The sequence below is a fragment of the Anomaloglossus baeobatrachus genome, chromosome 4 (assembly GCF_048569485.1).
Source record: "Anomaloglossus baeobatrachus isolate aAnoBae1 chromosome 4, aAnoBae1.hap1, whole genome shotgun sequence".
NCBI lineage: Eukaryota > Metazoa > Chordata > Amphibia > Anura > Aromobatidae > Anomaloglossus > Anomaloglossus baeobatrachus.
In genome coordinates this window covers 681128996-681154311 of record NC_134356.1, presented here as the reverse complement: position 1 = coordinate 681154311, position 25316 = coordinate 681128996, and the positions used below count along the sequence as shown (strand labels likewise).

The 25316-nt window shown below is 45.1% G+C and overlaps 1 protein-coding gene across 1 annotated transcript in view; it reads left to right on the top strand.

The window, feature by feature from the left end:
• Positions 1–25316, top strand: part of LOC142302123 (uncharacterized) — a 119637-nt gene that overhangs the window by 64131 nt on the left and 30190 nt on the right. The window contains exons 4-6 of the mRNA XM_075343208.1: positions 873–1232; positions 16217–16324; positions 18837–18861. Coding sequence (XP_075199323.1) covers positions 873–1232; positions 16217–16324; positions 18837–18861 — 493 coding nt within the window. The remainder of the gene's footprint in view (positions 1–872; positions 1233–16216; positions 16325–18836; positions 18862–25316) is intronic.

Here is a 25316-nt window from a genome sequence, read left to right as displayed (position 1 = left end):
AAAAACAAACAAACCAGAAGATCGCCAACTTTTATTGCAAATGCTCGATTTGCCGAGCCAACCCCGACCATATTAAAGGCCGCTTTACACGCTACGACATCTCTAGCAATTGCACCCGCCCCCATCGTACATGCGATATAGTGTGATCGCTGCCGTAGCGAATATTATCGCTACGGCAGCATCACACGCACTTACCTGCCTAGCGATGTCGCTGTGACCGGCGAACCGCCTCCTTTCTATGGGGGCGGTTCGTTCAGCGTCACAGCGACGTCACAGCAGCGTCACCGAACCGCCACCCAATAGAAGCGGAGGGGCGGAGATAACCGGGACGTAACATCCCGCCCTCCTCCTTCCTTCCTCATTGCGGGCGGCCGCAAGTAAGGTGAGGTTCCTCGTTTCTGCAGTGTCACACGTAGCGATGTGTGCTGCCGCAGGAACGACGAACTACTTCGTACACCGAGCAGCAGCGATATTCGAGAATAGGGGGAGCATGTCACCGATGAGCGATTTTGAACAAGTTTGCGACGATTCAAAATCGCTCATAGTAGTCACACTCAAAGACATCGCTAAAGTGACCGGATGTGCGTCACAAATTCCGTGACCCCAACGAGATCGCTTGAGCGATGTCGCAGCGTGTAAAGCGGCCTTAAGGTTTGTACCAAATTTAACATTGGCGAACGTTTACTAAACAGGTTTGTTCATTTTTAGTCATAACGGCAATTCATTCGTCAAAAAATAAATCATCTTATGATGACTACTGTTAAGTGGAAAAAAATAGGCTTTGGAAGAAAAACAAAGGAGAAGCTAAAATTGCCTGTGTCATAAAGATGCTAATTGTAATTTGTTTTAATATATAAATTGTGTTTTTGTAGATTCCTCATCCCCCCCTACTGAGACACAGACAGATGAAATCACAGCTCATGAAGGACAGTCTGTGACACTAAACTGCTCCGACAGCCGATATATGGAGAGTGATGTTCTAGGGGTTAATATTTACTGGAGAGTAGGCAATATAAGTGGACCTTACGCCTACCACCCCTACAAAGAAATGGTCCATCCCAGATATAGCGGGAGAACAGAAATAAAAGGAGCAGCGGATCTCCAAATACGGGGGCTGCAGATGGCAGACGACTCCATATATTACTGCGTCTTAATGCCAAAAGTATGTAAACAAGATCACACATATCGAAAAGTCATTCAGTATGGAAAAAGGACCAGACTTATTGTGACAGGTAAAATAAAAATGTTAATGTTTTTATTCAATTATTAACCTAAATTGAAATGGTGCTTTCCACAGTTTTGTTTAAATCAATAGTACAGAGGAATATAAGAAAACTTGTAAAGTATATTATCAGACAAATCTGCTTATTTTTTAACCCCTTTACTGTAGCGCCCCTGAAGCCTTCAAGGAGCTACAAGGTACTCCATCCCCACCAGAATGGAGGATCTACCCCCAGGAACCCAGAAGGCCAGTGCCGGTAACAACCAAACAATCCAGTTAATCCCTGTTTTTCCCCAAATTCCCCATAGACTGGTGCCAGACTACATTTGGACCTATGGATGGACACTTAGAGGTAGAGCCGATCCAGTCCACTAGACAACCACGTGGGAGGGGCAGACAGTGGACAATGAGACAGAGTAGTCTGTGACAGGGAGAGAGAGAGGAAGCACTGACAGGAATGTGACAGTGACCTGAGGGCCCAGGCGGTTGGTTGCCGGTGGAGTACGGTGGAGTACTCCCGGAGCCACGCACTAACAGGGTATAGAATCTTAGGTCAGGCAAACGCTCCAGGCAGACCTGATAAAAATTTGCACAGTGAATGGACCATCAAGGACCTCATTGACCTTGAAGTTCGGGACACAGTAGCAACGGGAGAACCGGGGACAAGGACCAGAGACTCTGTCCCCACAGGGTTCACGCTACCGTCATACGGACTACTGTTAAGAGACTACCAGGAGGGGACCCCCAGCCGCTCCAAGCCACGGGGACCCACCAACCAAAGACCGGTGTAAGGGAAAGAAGCCACCAAGTCACTGAACTGCCACTGGGACTAAGGGGACCTGCGATTGAAACCAGCCAGCGTCAGATGACCAGTTTCCAGCTTACTGTGAGTAAAGGAACCAGTTACACTGCAACCCCTTGCGTGGCCTACCTTTTTTCAACACCCATCTACATCGCCTATCCTCTGGTGCCTGGCCCTGCTTGTGGAGGGCCCAACATCCAGGCTGCCACTAACACCAGCCCCAGTAGCAAGAACTTTGCAGCGGCGGCTCCATCCACATAGCCGCAACATCGCAAGTGGCGTCACGTATAAACTTTCTTTTAAACTCTCATGTAAATATTTCCCCTTTTTAAAAAGCACCCAGGGCACGGGACCGGGCAACGGCCACCAAGTGACATCTCCCCAGCAATACACCGCCCGGGACCGAGTACCCCATAACCCTGGGCGACACATTACGATCTAGGATGTATCTACACGTCTTTGTCATATCTGTCCTTTAACTGCGTGCTCGCCTGGTGCGCCCACATTATTTCCCTCGCATGTCTGCTGATCTGATCACCAGACATGCAACTCACAGGCGTGGGTGATCTCAAATCTGCCCACGCCTGCTACCCCCTTATATTACGCTGTCAAACTCTTACATCACGATCTAATGTGCTCTGGCAGATATCATACTATTCCCTACCACCATTGGTGCCCCCCTCAACATGATGACAGAGGAGCCATTGATTGGCATGACAGTGTCAGTAGATGACTCTTGTCGCTGTCATGATTCACTTACTGTAAATACCGGCAGAGCGTGGCACTCACAGGATTTCAGCATGTTTGCTGAAGCATCACTCTGATTAAGAGACATAAAATCAATAAAAAATGTAAAAAAAGTTTTAAAAATATGAAAAAAGAACTAAAAGTTCAAATCACCCCCCTTTTGCCCCATTGAAAATAAAATAATAAGAAAAAAACCTAAACATATTTGGTATTGTCGAGCTCAGAAATGCCCGATATATCAAAATATAAAATCAATTCATCTGATCGATAAAAGGCGCAACAAGAAAAAAATCAAAATGCAAGAATTACGGGGTTTTTTTTTTCTTTGCAACATTGCATTAAAATGCATAACAAGGGATCAAAGTGTTGCATTTACCCAAAAATTATATGATTAAAAACACCAGCTTAAGATGCAAAATATGTCATCACTGAGCCCCAGATCCAGAAAATTAAGAACACTACGGGTCTTGTAAAATGGCAACAAAGCTACAATTCTTTTTTTTTTTTTTTCGCAAATTTCCAATTTTCTTTCACCACTTAGATAAAAGTAAAACTATACATGTTTGGTATCTAGAAACTCATAATGAGCTGGGGAATTCTAACACAAGGTCAGTTTTACCATATAATGAACATATTAAATAAAAAATCCAAAAAACAATCATGCAATTTCACTTTATTTGCAATTACACTGCACACAGAATTTGTTTTCCAGTACAATATGGGACAAATTAATGGTGTCATTCAATAGTACAACTTGTCCCACAAAAAAACAAGCCCTCAAGTGGTGTATTGATGGAAAAATCAAAAAGTTATGGCTCTTGGAAGAAAGGGAGGAAAAAAAACAAAATGACAAATGGAAAATCACCGGGGGGAGGGGGGGGTGAGGTTAATTTATAAGACACTTTTTCTCTAATCCCTTGACTCCTAAAATCATCATATGATCTGTAAAAATAGTTTACCTCTGTCTTGGTCAAAGCAAGATGGACTGCCAGGACATTAAGGTGTCAGTATTCAGCCCCTATTGAGAGATGAGAGAACCTTTCAAAGTTCAATTCACTGATCTTTACTGAGCTTTCCAGTGTTTGCCCACCTATTCGACAAACAGATCAGCGAAATACTGAACCCATTGAATTGAATGGGAGGCTGAACTTATGTGTTGTAAAATAGCGTAGAGGGGCTGTAAAAGAACATAAAGCAGGACATATTTACCGAGTCTGTAACTCCTCCCGTAGTTGTAATTGCTCCTGTAGCTGTACTTTGGGGGCCGCTTATTATCCCACATACATATTCACTGCTTTCCCTGCTCACCAGTGTCTCTGATTGGCTGCTGTCAGACTCTACCCCCAGACAGCGTCTATGATTGGATAGAATCACAGACACTGTCTGTGTGTCTCTATCGTGGTATAAAATAATAGGTAATCGGTAATTCTGTTTTCCAGTAGTCCCTCAGGACAGCATCAGAGGAGGTAATCACCCTTGACCTATGCCAGATCAGGATCACAGAGAGGCTAAAAGGCAACTCCCCACCTCCACCCTCCAGTGTATTTCAAAGTACTTACAGAAGGATGGATACAAATGGTTTATACCAACAAATAGAAACTCATCTGCAAGATAAACCCTAAGGGGGAAATAAGAGTGATGTCCAAAGGGACTACTCGATGCGGAATTACCAATTACCAGTAAGTGTAATTCTTAATTTCCAGAATGTCCATCCAGACAGCACCACAGGAGCAATACCCAATAAATAGCTCAGGGTGGGTACAAAAGCCTTAAAAACCCAAGTTCCGTGCAAGAACTAGGTTAGACATATTGATCAATCTGTAAAATCAGAAATATGTGGTGCATCTTAAGGTTTCCTTTCGAGGAATAACATGCCTGGTTTTAGATCCATAACATCCAGAAAAAGCAAAGCTCTGATGAAACATTAGAATGACCAAATCTTTGATAAATACTTTTTGTCTGCTAGAAAACTGCAAAGGTAAATCACTATAAGGAGTGTCTGATATATTATCTATACTACTAAATACTCAGAATAAATGTGGTAGACAAATTAAACTGCAGAAATCAGATATAGTGAGATACATCAGTGTTGTATTACAACATCGGCCAGGAAACGTAGAAACTGTTAGGCCTCTGTCACACATCCGTGAAAAACCACGCACGTTTTTCACAGACGTGTCAGAGGTACATTTTGCCCTCCGTCACCCGTGTTTATGGGCTACGTGTGTTCTCCGTGTGTTATCCATGATAACACACAGAGAACGGGAACTTTCTACTCACCGGTCGCTGTCCATGGTACTGATCTTCTGTCTCCGGTCCTGCCGACTCCCCGCTGCTGCTGCTTCCGGCCGCAGTGAAGTGAATATTCAATGAGCATAATGTTGGCAGCAAGTGATAGCAGCGGCAGAGACAGGAGGGCTGGGGTAGGTGAGTAATGTTTTGTTTTTTTGCTCACAGACACGTCTTCTCTCCGGCGCGTGTCACACGGGACCGCATCCACACTACATCCGTGTGGTACGGGTGCGGGCTGTGTGACACCTGTGATGCCGGAGAAAAACGGACATGTCGGCGTGAGAAACACACGGACACACGTAAGTACGGAACGGACACACGTTCCGTTCCAAAATACTTACGTGTGTCCAAACCATTAGGAATACATAGGTCCACGTGTTTATGTATCTCCGGTACGTGAGAAAACTGTCAAACACGTACCGGAGGCACGAACGTGTGACAGAGGCCTTAGATGAAGCATTCTTATGAACACTGCAACCATAGAATAGAAGTTAAAGTCCTCTAACAGCACATCAAAGTGATAAAGAAGTTCATGATAACAACGACTGTTGTAGACCAATAATAAACTTGTTCATGCTTAGTAAACCAGGACAGTACTTTCATAAGCTCTCCTAGGCTCCAGAATGACTAGCTCTGGTTAAATACTTACCGGACCACCAGAGGTCACATTCTGGCCCCAGAAGCCCAAAGACTTTTATAAATAAGTGCCCAGGCCTCTGGTAAAGAGACGACCCTCATTAAAAACAAAATACATGTAGAATTGTAGCCTGGAAGGCACGTTTGTTGGCATTATCAAGCCAGGATCATCATCAGACCATGTGAGGGAGAAGCAATGTTCATCATTCGTTAGGTGCTGACGCTAATTACAGAGGGGTTATGGACTCTGGATTTTATTAAAGTGGCCTGGATAAATGTAGATAGCCAAACCTCATACACATATACAGTATATGAGAAGGAAGAACTGACTTGCTATAGCCAAGGCTTCTAATACAGTCCCTTAGTTCTACCCAGAGCTAGTGTAAAGAACCCATTGCCACCTGGGCAGACAGCATAACTAGGAATGAACTATACTCCATTAGTGTGAAATTGCCTCTATACAAGTCACTAGTGTGGACATACTACCCAGTGTTCAATGGTGAAAAGGGGACATCTAGAGGGCAGAGGGTCTCTTCCAATCCCAGAGTGAGTCTTCATTTGAAAGCGGTGGTACCATGGATATTATCCTGTGAGAACAGCGAGCCTAGGAGGGAGACTATGGCTGCCACTAGATGTTGCATTATTTGATTCATGAGAAAACCTCACAGGTTATTTACACTAGTTTCGGTTTGTGGAACATTGGTCCAGTAAGCTAGTCTGATTGCCATATGTGGAGTCAGAAAGGAACCCTTCCCCTTAATATGGGGCTATTATTATAATAAGCGTGATGCAAGGCCAGAGGCACAAGGCGCAAGTTACTAGAGGCACAAGACCCGAGAAGCAAGACCTGAGGAGCAAGGCATGAGGCAAGAGGTGCACGGTGAAAAGCCAGAGGCTCACGGCACGAGGTGCAAGACCAGCGCTATGAAGCACAAGACCCGGGTGCGCGAGGTGCAGATCCGTAGGCACAAAGCTCAAGCTTGGAGGCACAAGCCTGGAGGCACAGGGCACAAGCCCAGAGGCACAAGGCACAAGCCCAGAGGTACAAGGCAGAAGCCTGGGGGCATGAGGCACTAGCCTGGGGGCCATGCAGCACAAGCCCAAAGGCACAAGCTTGGAGGCACGAGGGACAAGATCGGGAAGCACAACGCAAAACCCCATAGGGCACAAGCCAGTGAAGCTTTCAACCAGGGGTGCAAACTGTGAAGGTCAATTGAGAAGCAGTGAGTCCAAAGCCACAAAGCTGAGAGACCCCAACTGTCCCAAGGTGCAAAGCCAGAGGTGAGCAGAGAGGCTGGAGCCATGTGGCATGTGGGCACAGCTGTGCGGTGAGGTTGGAGCTGTGATAAGGCCAGAGCCGTGAGGCACGAGGCCGTAGCCGTGAGGCACATCAGACTTACCCTTTAGAGAATAATCCATCAGTGGAATCAGGATAAATCTACTTCCTGAGTGGTATCTCAAATTTCAGATTAGTCCCACCTGAACCAATTAATTCACCTTGAGGCCCAGCTGGAGGGTAGCTTCCATATTTGAGATAATGGCCTACATCCATTATTATGCGCCCTTCTTTAGAAGGAGTAGTCAGACAGAACCTGGTCTGGTGAGATAATAGTGGCAACATCTGAGTGTTATTATGAACAGTTCCATTTTGAAGCTCAAATATGAGGCCCTGCTTGTCCCTAACATAATATGAGGCAGTAAACTCAGACATGCGACATAATCTTGCTACTGAACCTGAAGGGAAACTTTTCTGCATGAGGCCCAGGATTTGCATAAAGGTGAGTACCTTGAGTTCGCCCAGAGGCCTAGCACATTTGTCGCGGGCGCGGAGGACGCCGCTGCGCTGCGCTCGCCAACGCTCGAGTCCGGCGCTGCTGCGATGACGGCTCGGTGGCTCGAGCGGTGGGCTGGATCCGGGGACTCAAGCGGTGCTCCTCGCCCGTGAGTGAAAGGGGATAGTTTGGTTTGAGGATTTAGTCCGTGACTCCACCCACAGGTTGTGGTGAAGGTGGGCACCACCGCTGCTGATGACGGGGATCCCGGGAGCGGTGATAGGGAGCAGCTGGGATGTTGTTTTCCCCCTCTGTGGGTAGGGGTTGGTGGTCCCGGGGCCCGGTGAGGTGACGGGAAGGCAGGGTTGGTGAGGTGCAGGGTCGCAGGGACAACTCGGCGCGGTGCCGGATGGCACGGTTGTACTCATTCAGCCAGAAATGAGGGTTCGGAGGAACTGCAGCAACCTGGAGGATTTCCGTGTTCATGCACTCGATCTCTCCAGCAGATTCAAAGCAAGGGGTTACCCAAAATGAGTCATATCCTCAGCCTACCAGATGACCTCCAACATGAACCAGGAGGATGCCCTAGGACCCAAGAATGAGGCCAAAGTTGGAACGGTAAATTTGATCTCACAATATCACAATCAGTGGCAGGATGTTTATACAATTCTCAATAATAACTGGGGTATCCTATGGAGTGAGGAAAGGCTTTGTGCCTTTATCTCTGAAAAACCTAAAATGGTTGCCCGCAGAGCTAGGAATATGAAATCATTCCTAACCTCTAGCCACTTTCGGAGACAGACCCAGAACTTGGGGAGGGGTTCAAAGGTTGTTGGAACTTTCCCTTGTGGGGATTGCACGGTGTGCCAATTCATGGTTGCAGGAAACCAATTCCCTCTACCTATTCCCCCTGGTCAGGTTTCCTGTCGGTCGTATTACAATTGCCGGTCGAAGAATGTGGTCTATGTGTTGAAATGTGATTGCCCTAAACTCTATGTGGGTCAAACCACCCAGGAGCTACGACGCAGACTACAGCAACATATATCCAATATCAACACAGCAAAAGAGGATCTGAGAAAGGGTAAGACCGTGTCATCTGTGGCTATGCACTTTCTCACATATCATGGTGGTCGTACCAGAAGTCTCAAAGTCCTTGTGGTTGATGCTGTAAATCAGGGTATCGGGGGGGTGATGTGGTCAAGGAGTTGCTACGAAGGGAATCAAAATGGATCTACACACTCAACAGCCTTGCACCACATGGCATCAATGAGGAAATTTTGTTCAATGGTTTCTATGAAACCTTCTAATCATTGTTTGTCCATTATTGTTTTAGGTTCATCCCTTCCGGCTGTGGATACTCCTTTTTCTCCCGCCGCCCCCCCCTCCATCTTTGTTTACTGTGGCGCTGTCCCTATCACCGACCACAAGGACGTGTTTATGACCAGTGGCATTTTCCTCTCCAGATGCTGCATTGAATGGAGTACTACCCTTGGCCCGGGAATGATTAATCGAACTTTGATCCAATTTCTTGAAGAATTTTATAAGACTGCACATCAAGCCACCATGGTCGCCTTTTGAAGGGCTCCATTGCTCTACTCACAGGACTTTTTTTGCTGTCGCCTACTAATGTCTGTTGGTGCCCTGCATCTCTGTTTATAATGGATGCGCCATTTGCAGGATTTTAATGGGGTACCTCCCTTCTTCCACTCTCAGCATGTACCAGTGTGGTACACTCCTAAAATATTGTGGCCTGCCTCATTTTTCTCTCAACAGGTTGTACAAAAAACAAAAAACCAGCAGAAAGCAAAAATTAAAAAAAAAAAAAAAAAAAAAAAAAAATTTTATTACATTTTTTTTTTTTTCCTGTTGCCTACTAATGTCTATTGGTGCCCTGCATCTCTGTTTATAATGGATGCACCATTTGCAGGATCTTAATGGGGTACCTCCATTCTTTCACTCTCAGCATGTACCAGTGCCAGTACCAGTTTGTTTGTTTTTTTTGTTTTTGCTTTGTTTTGTTTTTTTCTGCGATTAATTTGCTGTATTTTTTGTGATCAACCTTTTGTCCCTCTCTTGGGTCTCTAAATACACTCTGCTGAATCTATATATGCCTGAATCTATATATACCTGGTTTCATGGGCATGAAATTTGTGAGAAAAATGTGTGTGTTTTTTGGGGGGGCCCCTCCATTTTGGGAGTTGTGCGTTTGTTGTGACTCTGAATGGGATCATTGATATATGACAATTTCTGGTGCATCCACTTACCAACACAGTGTTTACTGCTTGTGAACATTCAAATAAGGTTATGTGAAACCTGATATGCTGCCTGCATGGCATTACCTATTTCTGACACATGTGCAGACTATATCTTGTTGTAGTCAATATTATTCGGCATTTCTCTTGAGTCTGCTCATGAGTCCTAACATTAGCGTATCCCTTTATACAAGTCGGCCCTCTGTTCCCACAGACACCGCTCTTTATTGAGAACCTTCATTCCTTCCCCCCCCTCCCCCCCTTTTTCGGCCGGCCATGACGAGCGCTCCCCATACTTTCCACGTATGCGTTTGACCGTGGGCCTAAACGCATGCGTGGTTTGTTTCAGCGTTGTTGGTATTTATTAGCAACGCCTTTTCACTTCTTGCTGTTTCTGGCCTGCATGCTGGGTCCTACCTCCTTGCTGCTCACACAGGTGATTCATATTGTCTATTTAGTATTTTACCCTTTAAATAGTACACACATATGTCTTAGTGGTGTTAATGTCTGCCCTTGAGAAAGCTACCAAGAGGTAGCGATACGCGTGGGGCCACCCATATCTGGTCCACCACCCTTTCTTGCCCTGCCCCGGACGGTTTTTTAGCATCTTTTGCTGCACCCTCCTTGAGGTTTTGGTATGTCATCCCAAGAGATTTTCCTTAGTTGCTCTCTGGGCTTTTCTTTATTACTTTAGCCCGCTTGCTTGATTATCTAAAACCTGTTTGAAATGCTTGCTGGGTGTCTTGCTCAGGTCTTTGTGAATTTGTGAACTGTACAATTTTTGATCTTGTTCATTTATTTTCTGCTGCTCACTTTGCCATGGGCCAGCCAGTTAATTTCATTTGAGTACCTGTGGGATCCTCGGCATAAGCTGCTATTCTATTTTGTGGAAAGTCTCCTCTCCTTGTGGCACAAATATAGGGGTATTTCAGGGTTTGTTCAATATTGACTACAGCCTTTTGGCATTGGACCAAGAATATACATTTTTCAATGTGAGTATCTCTCAAGTGCATTAGTGCTTTTAATTGATTTTAGATGTCCGTATTTGTGTGTATTCGTTTATCGGTATTTTTTCACTTTCACTATGTGTTTTATGTGTGTTCTATTGACAATAAAACATTGATAATTCTTAATAATACTTCATAAGTGGTGATCCCATTTTTTAGGTACGTCTTTTTCTTGTTCTTGCCACATTCAGCCAGAAATGTACGCAAAGTCTCTAGTAAACCAAACGGCTGGATGGACGAGTCCCGCAGCCGGCTACTGTGGCTTCTCCCGGACGGTTAGTGGTGGCTGCCTTTCCCTGCACCTTTGTGTTTGTTTGGCTCCGGTGGATTCCCACCAGTAACCCGCTCCCCGGCGTATGTATGTGCCGGAGGAGCCCTTTTGCCCGCAGGCTCTGGCCCTTGGAATTCTAGCTGTGGCGGTAGCTGTGTTTCCTTCTGCTGGTCGGACGGTTGCCTTCTATCGGGACTTGGCTGCTAGGAAACCCCTGGGGTTCCGGTCACTGACGGATTTGACCTTTGACAGCGACTCCAAGCCTGTTCGGGGTCCGCAGGCCCTGCCTGTGTGTGCTGGCTTCACTTCGCTCCCCGGTTCGGTACCGGCGGGCCACCGCCCGACTCTGGTCCTACGGTTCCGCGTTGATTCGCCTCTCCTGCAGACGGCCACCACCGTCTGCCAACCTTGCTCTTAGTGCCCGGGCCACACACCCGGACACGGTCAGTCTGCTCCTCCACTACTACTTCCCTCCTCACTCTGGCACTTCCCTAACTGAACTCTACTCTGACTTCCTTTTCCCGCCTCCAGGACTGTGAACTCCTCAGTGGGTGGGGCCAACCGCCTGGCTCCACCCCACCTGGTGTGGACATTTGCCCCTGGAGGGAGGCAACAAGGATTTTGTCTCTGGCTGATGTGCCTGTCTCGGGGTGGGGGTGTGTGTTGCAGTACCTGTGACGACCTGGCTAGTTCAGGGTGCCACACATTCACAGTGCACCTACCTGTGCAGTCTCTACCCTGGCATAGCCTCACCCCTTCCTTTCACCTCCGAACCTTAGAGGATCAGAGGAAGCTGGTGTCACAGTCAGGAATACTGCATCATTGCAGATGGTGTGCTGATAGCTGAGGGACCTCTCTTTGGGAGGTGTCAGCTCCGGACCGCTAGACAGAGAAAAGGGAAGTCCAAGACCCCCCGATCTCACTGAGCCAATTCTGATACAGCGAGTGATGGCTGAGGGACCTCCCTTTGTGAGCTGTTGACCCTGTGCCTCTTGACAGGGAGAAGGGAAGGCCAAGACTCCCTAATCCCCCCATGGAATCATTATCAATGAGGGATAGAGTCACAGGGGGGAAGGACAGGCGCATCTGTCACACACTTCCCCAGGTTCCCAGGTGATTGCGAGTAAGGAAACCCCCATGTATCTACCCCTCACTACTAACGATTCAACGTTTTGGTTGAGATTGTTTCTCATTGCTGTTTCTTAGCAGTTACCTTTTTTTGTCCTATTGGACTATACTGTGATTGTTGTGGTCTGATGTGACAAGTGGGCTTGGTGGCAAGTTTTGATACTAGTTGGTAATTGTCACAGCCCACCGTGGCACTGATTACTTAGCCACCTCTACATTTGTTGACTGTTTTGTATTGTTTGTCATTGGGTACTCTTTTAATGATTTGTTATTAAAAGCTAAATTTTAAATGTATTATCTCCACCCTTCTGTGTTACATTAAATTTATTTGTAGACTTTGATTCCAAACGCTGGTTTATTCCAGCCATGATAAAACCCGACAGCTGGGAGCTGGGATTCTCAGGCTAGGGAGACCCATGGTTATTGAGTCCCCCAGACTAAACATAGAAGCCTGCAGCCACCCAACATTACCCCATCCATTAGATGTTACAATCCTGGCACTTCTCGATTGCCCTGGATCGGTAGTAATCGGGAAAAAAAGGGGTTAATCGCAGCTCCCTGCTGCCACTAAGCCTTATATTAATAACGAGATCCCCATCAGTAATGAGTAGTAATGAGCAGATACTACCATCCTCGGTACTGTTAATTATAAGTGCCTGGGTGCTTAATACTCAAGTCGTGCAAGTCAGACACTCAGATGGGCTCAACTGAAGTAATGAGTATAATGGAAGTCAATTATTGGGCAATTTGTCTCTCCACCCACTTACAGCCAGCAATAAACAGAGCATTTATGGGGGAGGGAGGGTGTTGTTTTTTTTCGGTTTTGGGCACACTACATCCGAAAACTTTGTTTTTTCCCCCATTGAGATCCATTCAGAGATTGCAAGTGGCTCTCACTGAAATGCCAGCTCCCATCACTGAAGACAGCCTGTGCTTTGTGGTTAACATATCGTGAATGACACATTCAAGCACCTGCGATACTCGGCCGAACACTGAGTGCACGCAAGCACAGTGATGCTCGATTGACTATCGAGTAGTGGCGAACATGCTCACCAATCATTAGTATTGAGTGAGCACTACCATGCTTGGGTGCTCAATATTCATAACAAGCATTTTGACTCTCGGATAGGCTCGAGTTGTATACTGAGTATACAAGCATGGATAACAGAAAAAGAAGATAACAGTCTGAGGACGTAAGAACCAAAATTGTGGAAAAATATCAACAATCTCAAAGTTACAAGATCATTTACAGAGATCTTGATAATCCTTTGTTTTGTAAGTCTGCCACTCTGTAAAGGGAAGATGAGCAAAGTAACACTTTTTATTCTGTGGGGGGTTTTTTGTACTCATTGTAAATTAAAAAAAATTGTATTTTTTAGAATTTGTTTGTCAGTAAAGCCTGCTTTACATGTTACGATTTCGCATACGATATGTGTGGCACGTTCAATTTTGTTGAATCTGCCGCACAAATGATTAACCCCCGTCACACGTACTTACTTTCCATACAACCTCGATAAGGGCGGCGAACGTCCACTTCCTGGAGTGGGAGGTACGTTTGGCGTCACAGCGACATCACGCGGCAGCCGGCCAATAGAAGCGGAGGGGCGAAGATGAGCGGGACGCAAAAATCCCGCCCACCTCCTTCCTTCCGCATTGCTGGCCGGGAGCGACAGGACGCAGGTAAGATCTGTTCATCGTTCCCGGGGTGTGACACACTGCGATGTGTGCTGCCTCGGGAACATTGAACAACCCGATGTGCAATTTATGAGGAATGTACGATGTGCGTGCGATGAACGTTTTACTGTTCAATCGCAATCGCACGTAGCTGTTACTTGCTACAATATAACTTACGATGCCGGATGTGCGTCACTTATGACGTGACCCCGCCGACACATCGTAAGATATATTGTAGTGTGTAAAGCGGACTTAATATATAGTTTATTCCCAATCTATGCTATTTATTAAAATATTTAAAACTGGGCAAAGTAAACATGAGTTTTTGGAAATTTGAAGGATTAAATCAAAGCACACTTAAACAGCATCATCCATACATGAGATGATGTAACAGTTTCCAGCAACACACAGCTATATAACACTGTTCCAGGAGATTGAAGGCTTTAATACTGTTCACACAGGGCTTCCAGAATAACATTATAGTCTGTTCACAGATTATCTTCTCTCCATATACAGAGTCTTTTTCCTTACAATGTGAATGCACATAGAGTAGAACACTATACCTTATGCAGTGATGTGAGTGGGATGGGTGAATCCTGTGGTCCCTTCTCTTCTATACTTCTGCTGCAGAACAGTTTGCTTTTGAACTATCCTGAGCTGTTCTCCTCTCCTGGCAGTCTCTGAACTGAAATAGACAGGAATCAAGCTGTGGATATAAGGACCGCAATAGGGTCTTACCAGCGTAAAATATGGTGACTTTTAATAGGAAAACCGCTCACCTGGAATCGTTGTGAGACTCACAACCAGTATAGAGACTTATAACAGCTGCAGCCGATTCCAAGTGCCAAAGGCAGAAGCAAAACAAGAACCAGGATGATTGTGGTATACTCCGCGCTGCTGTACAAAGAAACACTCCAAAAAAGCAATGTGGATGGTTTATTCTACGCGTTTCAAAGAGATATCCCCTCTACTTTCTCAGGAAAATCCACCGATAAACATAACAGAGATAGTGATACATTGTTATATGGGAAAAAGGAACCCGCCCAACAAGCACATGATAAGGTCAAAGTTCAAGGGATCACATGTGTTATCTACATGGCATTGCAGAGGAACCAACCTACACATTGCAAAAGCTTGATACTTCCTGTCTGCTGCTGCAGGCTTAACTACCCAGTTGCTCGATGATTTTAGATCATTTGTGTAGTTCTACTTGTCACATTTGTCCAGGCTCTGCAACATAATCAAGAAGCTTACAACCCACGGCACTGTAGCTAATCTACCTGGATGTGAACAGCAGAGAAAAATTGATGAAATGTTGCAATGCATGATAGTCCAGATGATAGATAAGCAACTGCAATCAATTTTCAAAGAAATTCAAGTTGTTCTACAGGCTCAGTGTGCATCAGTGTCAGCACAGACTATCTGTTCATATTGGAATGAACAGAAATTCTATGGCAGGAGGCCCAAGAGATCACCACTGCTGACACACAGACATAAAAAAGCTAGACTGCAGTTTGTCAAAATGTACATGGTTAAGCCAAAATCCTTCTGGAAAAGTATCGTCTGGACATATGAGACCAAAATACAGCTATTTGGTAAAGTGAATCATTCTACTGTTTCCCAAAAATATGAGGCCTACAAGGAAAAGAACACAGTACCTACAGTCAAATATGGTGGAGGCTCAGAGATGTTTTGGTTGTTTTTCTGCCTATACCACTGTGTGCAAAGCATCTTGAAATCTGAAGATTGCCAAGGAGTTTTAGGTGGAAAAGTTATGCCCAGTGTCAGAAAGCTGTGTTTGCGTCCTAGGTCATGGGTCTTCCAGCAGGACAATGACTCTAAACATACTTAAGGAAGTCCCATAAATGGATAGAAAGAAAGAAAGGGATGGATAGTTTTGAAGTGGCCGCAATGAGTCCGGATCTAAATCTACATTGACTCCTGTGGACAGATCTGAAAATTGCTGTTGGGAGAAGAGAAGACGCCTTTAAATATGAGAGACCTGGAGCAGATTATAAAGAAGAATCTGAAATTCCAGGTGAAAGTAGTAAGAAGCTGTGGACGGGTATAGGAAGCGATTGATGGCAGGTATTTATTCCAAAGAATGTGCAAATAAATATTAAGTTGAAAAAGACAGCAATTTTGTATGGGTCATTTTTGGATTCTTGTTTAAAATTATGTCCAATTTGCATTTTTTCCTCTGTTATTTTGTGTTGCTCAAATACACACAAAGGAAATAAACATGTGTATAAGAAAACATGTATAATTGCAATAATTTTCTTGGAGAAACACTATCTGGAACAATTTCAAGGGTGCCATGACTGTACATACTATGTATTGTAGATACAGTATTTTATGCTGGCTTCCATGTTTCACTTGCAATCTATCAATTTTGTAATTGCTTTGTCTACAGAACCTCCAAATGTCCTTGGTGATTACCAACTTGTGATCATTATCTCCATCACTGTGGCCGCCCTGTTACTTATCCTGTGTGTGATCTTGGTTATTTTAAAGAAAAGAGGTAAGAGGATTTTTTCAGCGTTCCTTCTACTGGTTTCTACTCCAAAGTCTTCTTTTATGAACAATTCTAGTCTTTTGTAATGACATTTTTTCAACTAGGGCTTTAGGTTGTGTTTGTAACACCTTCATGACCTTTGACATACATACCTTTGAGGTACGTCAAAGGCAATTTCCCTGCCTTTGATGCATGTTTGCACCTCAATTTGTCCCAAAGAAAAAGTCCCACAAAACACAAGCACTTGTACAGCTTTGTGGATGGATAAATAAATAAAGTAATAGCTCTTGGAAGAAGGGGAGGAAAAAAACAAAAGCACAAAAAGGAAAAATCATACGGTTGGGAATTCATTAAAGGGAACCAATCATCAGGATTTTCGTTTATAACCTAAAGCCAGTGCTATACTGGCACTATCAGGCTGATTCTATACATACCTGCAGTGGTCATCTCGATGCTTAGGTTTTGAAATCCAAAAAAGTAAAGTTTATAACATCGGCAGCTTCTTGAGTGACAGCAGCTGAGGATCAGATAATATCTGGGGGGAATTCATACTTATCCCCACCCCCTGTTAGAATTAGCATAAGTATTATACTATCAATGTAACTTTTCTCTTCCAGGACCTGTGGTGAGGTCATACCCATGAAACCAGAAGGGGCGGGGCCTCAGACAACAAAACTGATATCAGAAAGCAACATTTTCCTATTGCTGAGACCCCGCCCCTTCTAGTCACATGGGTATGACCTCACCACAGGTCCTGGAAGAGAAAAGTTACATTGATTGTATAATACTTATGCTAATTCTAACAGCGAGAGGGTATAACTCTGAATACACCCCAAGAAATTATCTGATCCTCAGCTGCTGTCACTCAAGAAACTGACGATTTTATAAACTTTACTTTCTTGGATTTCAAAACCTAAACATCCGAGCTGACCACTGCAGGTATGTATAGACTCAGCCTGATAGTGCCAGTATAGCACTGGCTTTAGGTTATATATGAAAATCCCAGTGATTGGATCCTTTTTACGGGGCTTAACTTTTTAGAAACTTAAAATTGGAAAGTGCTTTTAAAAACAAGCAGCTGTGTATTGTAATTCTTATTAAAAATCCCCAACAAGGTTTTTAAATATATTGTATACCGCTAGGTTACCATCTACCTCTGCTGTCTGCAAGAATGGATGTTTTCCTAAGCAAGAAGTGTGCACGTGCAAGCTGTTTTCTGTAAAGCTTGTGAGTCCTGCTCTGATGCTAGTCAGATCAGTGTCCTTGACATTCTCCAACATGGCAGAGACAAAGAATCCTCTACTAGCAGCATCAGAGATTGTACACTTAAAAAGATTGTCCAGTACTTTTACATTGATGGCCTATTCTTAGGATAAGTCATCAATGTCTGATCGGCCGGGTTTCAACATTCAGAACTCCAGATGCTCGGAACTGAGCACTTCTGCCTTCGTCACCGAGAACAATTGATCGACGGGGGGCGGAGTGTTGGACGCCGGCCGATGAGACATTGAAGACCTTTCCTAAGGATAGGCCATCAATGTAAAAGTAGTTAACAACCTCTTTAACACCAATAACACAACTGATTCACTGGTCTGAACTGTAAATATTTAGGAGTTCACAATTCTTTGCCATGCAGGAAGCCGGGAAGCAAAGTAATGTTGTGCTCCTGAAGAAAGAAGATGATAACAATCCTTTGTCTCCATCTTTACTTTTCCACTCTTGCACCAAATCTTCATTTCATCTTGTGTTCCACAAAGTTGAAAGATGAGGTCCATGCTTTTATATGTAGCACTCCTTTATAAGTGAATGCCTCTATTGTCATAAGGTGAAACAAAGAGATTTCTGTGTTTGTTGTCATTGTCGTTGTTGTGGTTGTCATTATTGTTGTTGTTGTCGTTATTGTGGCATTCTGTGGGAATCTGAAAAGGACATTTTGGTACAATTCTCATTAAGTGTAATATTATGGAAATATGTATTCAAAGGAAGAATACCAGGACTAAATACAAGAGCATATAACAAGTCAAAGGCTAAATTGTATATAAACGCAGGGACTCTTTATGTCTTTATAGACTTGGCTTTGATTGACCATCTACATAATTGATTGGAGTTTTTATGGGCAATTTTCAAGCACATTAGACAGCACATTCATGCTGTAAATTCTTTAATTTTTCAATTGTTGAGTACTTACAGTATGTATTTTCTTGCCTGAAATGTTTGGTGTAACTAATCTACAAGAGCTTATTTCTCAATATCATGTGAATGACATCAATCTTAGCTTTTCTTTGAAATCAGAATGAAGGTACAATCTTTATTTGTTTGAATGAAAAAGCATTAGAAATTTTTTTTACATCCTGGTTCTGTATCTGTGTAAAAAAAATTCAAATTTATATTTTCAATTTCTGAAAAATAGAATCATTGTTACAGCGAGAATGGATCTTCTACGCTTTATTTTCTCTAAATGCATTTGCCTTCTTTGTCAAATACAAAACCCAAATGTAATTTTGCTTATATTTTTCAGCAATCATTTGTAAAAAGAAAACTGTGTAAGTATCAAAATTCCTTACTATGCAATAAAAATCTAGAGTTAATTATTCCATTCTACACAATTGGGGAAAAAAGCAAATAATTACAAAATATTGCTTATAGCTTAATGCTATACACCTTCCCACAATTTTTTTGAATTGTTCATTTGCTTTGTCTAGTTCCTTTCTCTGCTTTCGTCACTCCATACTGTAAGTGTCCGAAAAAGCAGCAGAGAGTAGAGGTTTGTATATAGATCTACACATTGCTGAGTGGGAAAAAAAACACATTATTTCAATGAGGGAGAAGAAATAGGTAGTAGATAAGGAGGGGGGAAAAAAGAGAAAATTGGAGTGGGGTAGAAGTTGTGCTGATATTTGAGATAATACAGTCCTCTATATAGACACAAAGATTACACCCAGCCTATATTACTGAGAGAAACACAGTTATTATCACTGGAAGAGACACACAGACCTCATATCCAGCCTATATTACTGGGAGACATGCAGACCTCACATCCAGCCTATATTACTGGGACAAACAAACAGACCTCATATCCAGCCTATATTACTGGGGGAGACACACAGACCTCACATCCAGCCTATATTACTGGGGGAGACACACAGAGCTCACATCCAGCCTATATTACTGGAGAGACACACAGACCTCACATCCAGCCTATATTACTGGGGGAGACACACAGACCTCACATCCAGCCTATATTACTGGGGGAGACACACAGAGCTCACATCCAGCCTGTATTACTGGAGAGACACACAGACCTCACATCCAGGCTATATTACTGGAGAGACACACAGACCTCACATCCAGCCTATATTACTGAGAGAAAAGGACATACCTCACATGTAGCCAATATTAATAAGAGAGACACAGACCTCACATCCAGCCTATATTACTGGGAGAGACACACAGACCTCACATCCAGCCTATATTACTTGGAAAGACACACAGACCTCACATCCAGCCTATATTACTGAGAGACACACACCTCACATCCAGCCTATATTACTGAGAGAAAAGGACATACCTCACATCCAGCCAATATTAATAAGAGAGACACAGACCTCACATCCAACCTATATTACTGGGAGACACACAGTCCTCACATTCAGCCTATATTACTGGAAGACACACAGACCTCACGTCCAGCCTATATTACTGGAAGACATACAGACCTAACATCCAGCCTATATTACTGGAAGACACACAGTCCTCACATTCAGCCTATATTACTGGAAGACACACAGACCTCACGTCCAGCCTATATTACTGGAAGACACACAGACCTCACGTCCAGCCTATATTACTGGAAGACACACAGTCCTCACATTCAGCCTATATTACTGGAAGACACCCAGAGCTCACATCAAGCCTATATTACTGGGATAGAGGCCACAGGGTTCACATAAAGCATAAATTACTGGGAGAGACACTCAGAGCTTACATCTAGTCTATATTACTGGGAGAGACACACAGAGCTCACACACACAGCCTATATTACTAAGAGAGATACAGCTATTATTACTGGAAGGGACACACAGACCTCACATCCAGCCTATATTACTGGGATGGAGGCCATAGAGCTAACATCCAGCCTATATTACTGGGAAAGACACACAGACATCACATCCAGCTTATATTACTGGGAGAGACACACAGAGCTCACATCCAGCTTATGTGCCGCCCCCGAATCAGCAGCAAGCCGCTGCTCAGATCCGGATCCACGGTGGCTCGAGGTGTCTCCGGACCTGAGGGTCGGGGTTGCGTGGCCACTCAGAATAAAGGGGGTTTATTTACAAGGGATGGTGTGGACAGTTTGTGACGCCACCCATGGTGCGTGGTAAGATGGAGTACCACCGCTGCGATTGGGAGTTCCCAGTGGCGATGGTGTGGGCAGCCAGGTGTTTAACCGCTCCACGGGTAGGGGGGATGCCCCGGGACTCGGTGATGGTGACAGGGAGGTGCCGTGGGGACGGTAAGGGTCACTTATTTACTCACTCAGTCTAATAACGCTGACACCGACAACTGTGGTAAACCAAAGTTCTTGACTCCGCTGCCGCTGGGAGGGAGCACGCCTGGATCCCGTGCCCGTTGGTGTTGCCTGTTGTACCTTTTCCTTGGCACTTTTTCTTGTAACTGGTCTCTTTAGCATAAAACTAGTCGGGTCCCGCTCACCAGTATGGTTAACTGGGTGAGCTTGCTCTCAGGGTTCGCGCTTGGGATTTTCTGGACTATGTAGTGGGAAAGTCCTATCCCCCGCGCTAGTACCCCAATTTTTGGAGCAGGTGGAGGACGGATCTTGTAGGCTCTGTCCTCGTCAGGTAAATTGCCAGGATGCCTTCCTGATCTAGGGTCCACGTACCCCGTCATGCCCTGGCCCCTGCTCAGTGATGGCACAAGGCCGCCGGCTGTCCTCCTCGACAGTCCGTGCCCCTTGTCACGATCCCCTGCTACCAGGCCCAGACCAATATCTGCCACCTAGTAGCCTCAGGGAGCCCAGCTCCTGACCTCTCCTCTTGAGAGTCAATTTTCTACTTACTGTCTCTTGACACTCCTGACCTCCCCTTAACCAACCTCCCAAGTGCACAACCCTATTCCCTTCAGGTTAGCTACTGGTGTGTCTGGTGGGTGTGGTGCAGAGTGTTCCTAGGATTTTGATTAGCTTGTTCTTGGCAACACCAAAGGTCAGGGACCCGTAGCCAAGGAGGAGGTGGATATTGCACAGAAGGGCAGATTGCACAATACCTTGTGATGACCTGATAGGCTAGGGCATCACACTTATATTACTGGGAGAAACACACAGAGCTCACATCCAGCCTATATTACTGGGATAGACACACAAGGCTCACATCCAGCCTATATTACTAGGAGAGACACAGAGACCTCACATCCAGTCTATATTACCGGGAGAGACGCACAGCTCACATCCAGCCTATAGTACTGGGAGAGACCCACAGAGCTCACCTCCAGCCTATATTACTGGGAGAGACACACAGAGCTCACATCCAGCCTATATTACTGGGAGAGACACACAGAGCTCACATCCAGCCTATATTACTGGGAGAGACACACAGAGCTTACATCCAGCCTATATTACTGGGAAGGACACACAGAGCTCACCTCCAGCCTATATTACTGGGAGAGACACACAGAGCTCACATCCAGCCTATATTACTGGGAGAGACACACAGAGCTCACATCCAACCTATATTACTGGGAGGGACACACTGAGCTCACAACCAGCTATATTACTGGGAGGGACACATAGAGCTCACATCCAGCCTATATTACTGGGAGAGAACCACAGAGCTCACCTCCAGCCTATATTACTGGGAGAGACACACAGAGCTCACATCCAGCCTATATTACTGGGAGGGACACACTGAGCTCACAACCAGCTATATTACTGGGAGGGACACATAGAGCTCACATCCAGCCTATATTACTGGAGAGACACACAGAGCTCACATCCAGCCCATATTACTGGGAGACACACACAGAGCTCACATCCAGTCTATATTACTGGGAGACACACACAGAGCTCACATCCAGTCTATATTACTGGGAGACACACACAGAGCTCACATCCAGTCTATATTACTGGGAGACACACACAGAGCTTACATCCAGCCTATATTACTGGGAGAGACACACAGAGCTCACATCCAGTCTATATTACTGGGAGAGACACACAGAGCTCACATCCAGCCTATATTACTGGGAGACACACACAGAGCTCACATCCAGCCTATAATACTGGGAGAGACACACAGAGCTCACATCCAGCCTATATTACTGGGAGACACACAGATTTCCCATCCAGCCTATATTACTGGGAGACACACAGACCTCACATCCTGCCTATATTACTGGGAGTGACACACAGACCTCAAATCCAGCCTATATTACTGGGAGAGTCACACAGAGCTCACATCCAGCCTATATTACTGGGAGAGACACACAGAGCTCACATCCAGCCTATATTACTGGGAGAGACACACAGAGCTCACATCCAACCTATATTACTGGGAGGGACACACTGAGCTCACAACCAGCTATATTACTGGGAGGGACACATAGAGCTCACATCCAGCCTATATTACTGGAGAGACACACAGAGCTCACATCCAGCCTATATTACTGGAGAGACACACAGAGCTCACATCCAGCCAATATTACTGGGAGAGACACACAGACCTCACATCCAGTCTATATTACTGGGAGACACACACAGAGCTCACATCCAGTCTATAGTACTGGGAGACACACAGAGCTCACATCCAGTCTATATTACTGGGAGACACACACAGAGCTCACATCCAGTCTATATTACTAGGAGACACACACAGAGCTTACATCCAGCCTATATTACTGGGAGAGACACACAGAGCTCACATCCAGTCTATATTACTGGGAGAGACACACAGAGCTCACATCCAGCCTATATTACTGGGAGACACACACAGAGCTCACATCCAGCCTATAATACTGGGAGAGACACACAGAGCTCACATCCAGCCTATATTACTGGGAGACACACAGATTTCCCATCCAGCCTATATTACTGGGAGACACACAGACCTCACATCCTGCCTATATTACTGGGAGTGACACACAGACCTCAAATCCAGCCTATATTACTGGGAGAGTCACACAGAGCTCACATCCAGCCTATATTACTGGGAGAGACACACAGACCTCACATCCAGCCTATATTACTGGGAGAGACACACAGAGCTCACATCCAGCCTATATTACTGGGAGAGACACACAGAGCTCACATCCAGTCTATATTACTGGGAGACACACACAGAGCTTATATCCAGCCTATATTACTGGGAGAGACACACAGAGCTCACATCCAGTCTATATTACTGGGAGAGACACACAGAGCTCACATCCAGTCTATAGTACTGGGAGAGAGACACAGAGCTCACATCCAGCCTATATTATTGGGAGAGAGACACAGAGCTCACATCCAGCCTATATTACTGGGAGAGACACACAGAGCTCACATCCAGCCTATATTACTGGGAGAGACACACAGACCTCACATCCAGCCTATATTACTGGGAGAGACACACAGAGCTCACATCCAACCTATATTACTGGGAGGGACACACTGAGCTCAGAACCAGCTATATTACTGGGAGGGACACATAGAGCTCACATCCAGCCTATATTACTGGAGAGACACACAGAGCTCACATCCAGCCTATATTACTGGAGAGACACACAGAGCTCACATCCAGCCCATATTACTGGGAGAGAGACACACAGAGCTCACGTCCAGTCTATATTACTGGGAGACACACACAGAGCTCACATCCAGTCTATATTACTGGGAGACACACACAGAGCTCACATCCAGCCTATATTACTGGGAGACACACAGAGCTCACATCCAGTCTATATTACTGGGAGACACACACAGAGCTCACATCCAGTCTATATTACTGGGAGACACACACAGAGCTTATATCCAGCCTATATTACTGGGAGAGACACACAGAGCTCACATCCAGCCTATATTATTGGGAGAGAGACACAGAGCTCACATCCAGCCTATATTACTGGGAGAGACACACAGAGCTCACATCCAGCCTATATTACTGGGAGAGACACACAGAGCTCACATCCAACCTATATTACTGGGAGGGACACACTGAGCTCAGAACCAGCTATATTACTGGGAGGGACACATAGAGCTCACATCCAGCCTATATTACTGGAGAGACACACAGAGCTCACATCCAGCCTATATTACTGGAGAGACACACAGAGCTCACATCCAGCCCATATTACTGGGAGAGACACATAGAGCTCACGTCCAGTCTATATTACTGGGAGACACACACAGAGCTCACATCCAGTCTATATTACTGGGAGACACACACAGAGCTCACATCCAGCCTATATTACTGGGAGACACACAGAGCTCCCATCCAGTCTATATTACTGGGAGACACACACAGAGCTCACATCCAGTCTATATTACTGGGAGACACACACAGAGCTTATATCCAGCCTATATTACTGGGAGAGACACACAGAGCTCACATCCAGTCTATATTACTGGGAGAGACACACAGAGCTCACATCCAGCCTATATTACTGGGAGACACACACAGAGCTCACATCCAGCCTATAATACTGGGAGAGACACACAGAGCTCACATCCAGCCTATATTACTGGGAGACACACAGATTTCCCATCCAGCCTATATTACTGGGAGACACACAGACCTCACATCCTGCCTATATTACTGGGAGTGACACACAGACCTCAAATCCAGCCTATATTACTGGGAGAGTCACACAGACCTCACATCCAGCCTATATTACTGGGAGAGACACACAGAGCTCACATCCAGCCTATATTACTGGGAGAGACACACAGAGCTCACATCCAGCCTATATTACTGGGAGAGAGACACACAGAGCTCACATCCAGTCC